The following is a 6,767-nucleotide window of genomic DNA, read 5'->3' on the forward strand; positions in this document are numbered from 1 at the left end:
GTAGTAGTGGAGGTAGTAGTAGTGGAGGTAGTAGTAGTGAAGGTAGTGGTTGTAGTAGTGGAGGTGGTGGTAGTAGTAGTGGAGGTGATGTTCAGTTAATGTGTAGTTAGGGAGCAGGACAATGAAACATCCGGCTTGTAGAACACATCTCAATTCGGATAACTTCCCTATTGTGCTTCCCTCCCCCAGTTGAGTTCATTTTGTTCTTATTGTCTTTGGCTGCAACCTTCTTCCCAGTTATTTGACTAAAGTGCAGGCAGGGTCACTTCCAGTCAAAAACCTTGGCCCATCAGCATCCACACACACACACACACACACACCACACACACACAGGTCGACCGATTAATTGGAATGGGCGATTAATTAGGACCGATTTCTCTTGTGTTCCGTGCAAGCAAAGTCAGGGTATATGCAGCAGTTTGGGACGCCTGGCTCATTGCGAACTGTGTGAAGACCATTTCTTCCTAACAAAGACCGTAATTAATTTGCCAGAATTGTACATAATTATAACATTGAAGGTTGTGCAATGTAACAGCAATATTTACACTAGGCATGCCACCCGTTAGATAAAATACAGAACGGTTCCGTATAAACGTTTTGTTTTCGAAATGATAGTTTCCGGATTTGACCATGTTAATGACCAAAGGCTCGTATTTCTGTGTGTTATTATGTTATAATTAAGTCTATGATTTGATATTTGATAGAGCAGTCTGACTGAGTGGTGGTAGGCAGCAGCATTCTTGTAAGCATTCATTCAAACAGCACTTTCGTGCGTTTGCCAGCAGCTCTTCGCTGTGCTTCAAGCATTGCGCTGTTTATGACTTCAAGCCTATCAACTCCCGAGATTAGGCTGGTGTAACCGATGTGAAATGGCTAGCTAGTTAGCGGGGTGCGCGCTAATAGCGTTTCAATCGGTGACGTCACTCGCTCTGAGACCTTGAAGTAGTTGTTTGCCTTGCTCTGGGGCGATGGGTAACGCTGCTTCGAGGGTGGCTGTTGTCGATGTGTTCCTGGTTCGAGCCCAGGTAGGGGCGAGGAGAGGGATGGAAGCTATACTGTTACACTGGCAATACTATAGTGCCTATAAGAACATCCAATAGTCAAAGGTATATGAAATACAAATGGTATAGAGAGAAATAGTCCTATAATTCCTATAATAACTACAACCTCAAACTTCTTACCTGGGAATATTGAAGACTCATGTTAAGAGGAACCACCAGCTTTCATGTGTTCTCATGTTCTGAGCAAGGAACTTAAACATTAGCTTTCTTAATTTCTTCTCCAACACTTTGTTTTTGCCTTATTTAAACCAAATTGAACATGTTTCATTATTTATTTGAGGCAAAATTGATTTTATTGATGTATCATATTAAGTTAAAATAAAAGTGTTCATTCAGTATTGTTGTAATTGTCATTACTACAAATAAATAAATCGGCCGATTTAATCGGTATCGGCGTTGAAAAATCATAATCGGTCGACCTCTAGAACTGACAGGTGCTGTGAACATAGAAATAGAATGAGTAGAACAAGATTAGGCTAGATAGATTCTATGGCTGTGACCTGCATGTCTGTATGTAAAGTAAGTCGTTAGACTGGGTTATTTAGCCCTAGCGCTGTCTTAGTATGATGCTTTCGGTCGCTTCTCAGAATAGACCCTAACAAACATTGAATGGCTTTTTAGTTGTTACAGGAAACATATCTTAACTGGCTTCAAATGAAATAGTTACAGGAAATATGAACATAAGTCATGAATGACAGCGTTAAGAGGGAGTCAGTGTTACACTCTGCACTATAAAGTAGAAGCTCTTATCTCTATCTCATCATGCATGGAAATGTCCCCAGTGGCTCTCGTAAAGCAGCTGCTCTTGTGTAGTGTTTTCTACACACACACACACACACACACACACACACACACACACACACACCACAAGAGTGTGTGTCTATCACACTTAGGTACTCGTTTATATGGTCAATCCCTGGTCTATCACACTTAGAGTACTGTCCAGTTATATGGTCAATCCCTGGTCTATCACACTTAGAGTACTGTCCAGTTACATAGGTCATCCCTGGTCCTATCACACTTAGAGTACTGTCCAGTTATATGGTCAATCCCTGTCCTATCACACTTAGAGTACTGTCCATTACATGGTCAATCCCTGGTTCTATCACACTTAGAGTACTGTCCAGTTATATGTTAATCCCGGTCCTATCACACTTGAGTACTGTCCAGTTATATGGTCAATCCCTGTCCTATCACACTTAGAGTACTGTCCAGTTACATGGTAAATCCCTGGTTCTATCACACTTAGTACTGTCCAGTTACATGTAAATCCCTGTCCTATCACACTTAGAGTACTGTCCAGTTACATGGTCAATCCCTGTCCTATCACACTAGAGTACTGTCCAGTTATATGTCAATCCCGTCCTATCACACTTAGAGTACTGTTCCAGTATGGTCAATCCCTGGTCCTATCACACTTAGAGTACTGCCAGTTATATGGTCATCAGCAGCAAAGATATAAAAAGCTCCAAATGGCTCAAAACAGGGGCTGTCAATTAGCTCTTCATTGCTCTATCTATATGAATATTATCCAAATGCATCACATCTCTCATGGCTTCACGTTGAAAACAAATTACTATCCAGTCTTCTGATTTTCTTTAGGAATGTTATATTTTTCAAAAACCACAAGTATTTTTCAGACCAGTTATATATAAGCAAACACACATAACCAACAAACCAGACAGGTAAATTCAGGGCATCTAAGACAACCCAAGCACAGGACAAATCTACAGTTTTATGTAGGATCATGCTGAATAGACTCTTATCCAATACATATTTCTCAGGCAAAAAGTAATCCACCTTCAAGAATAAAAAGAACATCTAATTGTGATAGACCATATGACTGGACAGGAATAGAAAGACAATCAATGTGATAGACCATATGACTGGACAGAATAGAAAGAACATCTAATGCTATAGACCATATGACTGGACAGGAAATAGAAGAACATCTAATGCTATAGACCATATGACTGGACAGGAAATAGAAAGACAATCTAATGCTATAGACCATATGACTGGACAGGAAATAGAAAGAACATCTAATGCTATAGACCATATGTATACTGGACAGGAAATAGAAAGAACATCTAATGCTATAGACCATATGACTGGACAGGAAATAGAAGAACATCTAATGCTATAGACAATGACTGGACAGGAAATAGAAAGAACATTAATGCTATAGACCATATAGACTGGACAGGAAATAGAAAGAACATCTAATGCTATAGACCATATGACTGGACAGGAAATAGAAAGAACATCTATATGCTATAGACCATATGACTGGACAGGAAATAGAAAGAACATCTAAGCTATAGACCATATGACTGGACAGGAAATAGAAAGAACATCTAATGCTATAGACCATATGACTGGACAGAAATAGAAAGAACATCTAATGACTATGGCCATATGACTGGACAGGAAATAAAACATCTAATGCTATAGACCATATGACTGAAGAGGAATTAGAAAGAACATCTAATGCTATAGACCATTGACTGGACAGAAATAGAAAGAACAATAGTGATAACATATGCCTGGACGGAAATAGAAAGAACATCTAATGCTATAGACCATATGACTGGACAGGAAATAGAAAGAACATCTAATGTGATAGACCATATGACTGGACAGGAAGTAGAAATGATCAACTGAATGTTAAATGTGTTTCCTGTCAGGTATTTTAATTGTCTGTATTGTCTACTTGTTGAATGTTTGTGAAGTCTTGATTTGTGGTTATTTATAATGTATTGTTAATTGGTGTTGGACCCCAGGAAGATTAGCTGGAGTTACGGCGTTAGCTAATGGGGATCCTAATAAAAATGACAAATGACTGTCTCTAGACGATGCAAGGACAATGCCTCATCATGTTTAATATGAATAATCATCTAAATAGGCCTGGCTATTGGGCTGGTTTGTAAGTAGGTTAGGTTAGGTTAGGTTTTGGTTAGGTTTGGTTAGTTTAGGTTTGGTTAGGTTTGGCTGGGCTTGGTTAGGTGTGGTTTGGTTAGGTTAGGATAGGTTTGGTTGGGCTTGGTTAGGTTAGGTGTGGTTAGGTGTGGTTAGGTTTGGTTTGGTTTGGTTAGGTTGGGTTAGGTTAGGTTAGGTTAGGTTAGGTTTGGTTAGGTGTGGTTTGGTTTGGTTTGGTTAGATTAGGTTTGGAAGTGCTGCTTATTGTATCCCAGGGCCAGGGCCTGTTTATCCTCTACCCCTCAAAACTGACAGCCTCTTCCTTCACCTCCTCCACACTGTGTGTGTGTGTGTGTGTGTGTGTGTGTGTGTGTGTGTGTGTGTGTGTGTGTGTGTGTGTGTAAAAATCGTCTCGGGCCATGCTTAATATCACGGTGGTTGGGTCTGTGTTTTATTTTTCTCTGATCTGAAATCATTGCTAAATGGAAAAGTGTCTTTAAACTTCTTCTGCCCTTTTCACAGTGGAACCATGTTGATAGCAGGTCAAGTAGTAGCTTCACACTGCCTGTACTTATACTCTAAATATGTCTGTTCTTTTGTCCTCCAGGACTTACGACAGAGGGCCTGTATCGCGTGAGTGGTAACAAGACTGATCAAGACAATATTCAGAAGCAGTTTGATCAAGGTAAAACACAGCTGCAATTGTCAACTCACTATTTTACTTGCGATCCTCTGACCGGAATGTATTTTTTATTTTTCTCTTCTGTATCTTTTATTATCTTTACAAGCTCAGTGTTTTCCTTATTATCTTTACACGCTCATATGTTTTCCTTATATTAAGCTCATTTTATTCTAGAAGTCTCTGTTTTTCCTTATTATCTTTACAAGCTCAGTGTTTTCCTTATTGTCTTTAGAAGCTCATCTGTTTTTCCTTATTATCTTTACAAGCTCAGTGTTTTCCTTATTGTCTTTACGAAGCTCTCTGTTTTCCTTATTAATCTTTACAAGCTCTCTGTTTTCCTTATAATCTTTCAAGCTCAGTGTTTTTCCTTATTATCTTTTACAAGCTCTCTGTTTTCCTTATTGTCCTTTTACAAGCTTCTCTGTTTTCCTTATTATCTTTTACAAGCTCTCTGTTTTCCTTATTATCTTTACAAGCTCTCTGTTTTCCTTATTATCTTCACAAGCTCAGTGTTTTTCCTTATTATCTTTACAACTCAGTGTTTTCCTTATTATCCTTTACAAGCTTCTATGTTTTCCTTATTATCTTTACAAAGCTCAGTGTTTTCCTTATTATCTTTACAAGCTCTCTGTTTTCCTTATTGTCTTTACAAGCTCAGTGTTTTTCCTTATTATCTTTACAAGCTCAGTGTTTTCCTTATTATCTTTACAAGCTCTCTGTTTTTCCTTATTATCTTTACCAAGCTCAGTGTTTTCCTTATTATCTTTACAAGCTCCACTGTTTTCCTTATTATCTTTACAAGCTCACTGTTTTTCCTTATTATCTTTACAAGCTCAGTGTTTTCCTTATTGTCTTTACAAGCTCAATGTTTTTCCTTATTATCTTTACCAAGCTCTCTGTTTTCCTTATTATTTCACAAGTCACTGTTTTCCTTATTGTCTTTACACAGCTCAATGTTTTTCCTTATTATCTTTACAGAGCTCAGTGTTTTCCTAATTCATCTTTACAGCTCACTGTTTTATACTCATTATCTTTACAAGCTCAGTGTTTTCCTTATCTTCACAAGCTCTCTGTTTTCCCTTATTATCTTACAAGCTCAGTGTTTTCTTATTATTCTTTACAAGCTCAGTGTTTTCCTTATTATCTTTAAACGCTCAGTGTTTTCCTTATTACATCTTCACAAGCTCAGTGTTTTTCCTTTATTCTCTTCACAAGCTCTCTGTTTTCCTTATTATCTTTACAGCTCTCTGTTTTCCTTATTCTTTAGCAAGCTCAGTGTTTTTCCTTATTTATCTTTACAAGCTCAGTGTTTCCTTATTATCTTTACAAGCTCAGTGTTTTCCTTATTTATCTTTACAAGCTCCTGTTTTCTTATTATCTTTACAGCTCCTGTTTCCTTATTATCTTTACAAGCTCACTGTTTTCCTTATTATCTTTACAAGCTCACTGTTTTCCTTTTATCTTTACAAGCTCAGTGTTTTCCTTTATTGTCTTTACAAAGCTCAGTGTTTTCCTTATTAACTTTACAAGCTCTCTGTTTTCTTATTATCTTCACAAGCTCTCTGTTTTCCTTATTATCTTTACAAGCTCAATGTTTTCCTTATTATCTTTTACAAGCTCAGTGTTTTCCTTATTATCTTCACATAGCTCAGTGTTTTTCCTTATTATTTTACAAGCTCTCTGTTTTATTATTATCTTTACACGCTCTCGTGTTTTCCTTATTGTCTTTACAAAGCTCAGTGTTTCCTTATTGTCTTTACAAGCTAGTGTTTTCCTTATTATCTTTAACAAGCTCTCTGTTTTCCTTATTCATTTTTACAAGCTCATGTTTTCTTTAATTATCTTTACAAGCTCAAGTGTTTTCTTATTAATCTGACAGGCTCAGTGTTTTCCTTATTATTCTTTACAAGCTCAGTGTTTTCTCTTATTGTCTTTACAAGCTCAATGTTTTTCCTTATTATCTTTACAAGCTCAGTGTTTTCCTTATTATCTTTACAAGCTCAGTGGTTTTCCTTATTATCTTTACCAAGCCTCTGTTTTCATAATTATTCTGTTACGAAGCTCAGTGTTTTCCTTATTATCTTAGTCAGGTTTTCATACTACAG

General features: G+C 37.3%; 1 protein-coding gene across 1 annotated transcript in view; it reads left to right on the top strand.

Moving 5' to 3' along the window:
- The window catches only part of LOC112071195 (rho GTPase-activating protein 5-like), a gene marked incomplete at its 3' end in the record, with an annotated part of 53,868 nt that overhangs the window by 43,485 nt on the left and 3,616 nt on the right, over positions 1-6,767 (top strand). Inside the window, 1 exon segment of the mRNA XM_070439295.1 lies at positions 4,588-4,772. Within this exon segment, the coding sequence (XP_070295396.1) occupies positions 4,588-4,772 (185 nt within the window).

The sequence above is a fragment of the Salvelinus sp. IW2-2015 genome, unplaced genomic scaffold (genome assembly GCF_002910315.2).
Source record: "Salvelinus sp. IW2-2015 unplaced genomic scaffold, ASM291031v2 Un_scaffold1544, whole genome shotgun sequence".
Lineage (NCBI taxonomy): Eukaryota > Metazoa > Chordata > Actinopteri > Salmoniformes > Salmonidae > Salvelinus > Salvelinus sp. IW2-2015.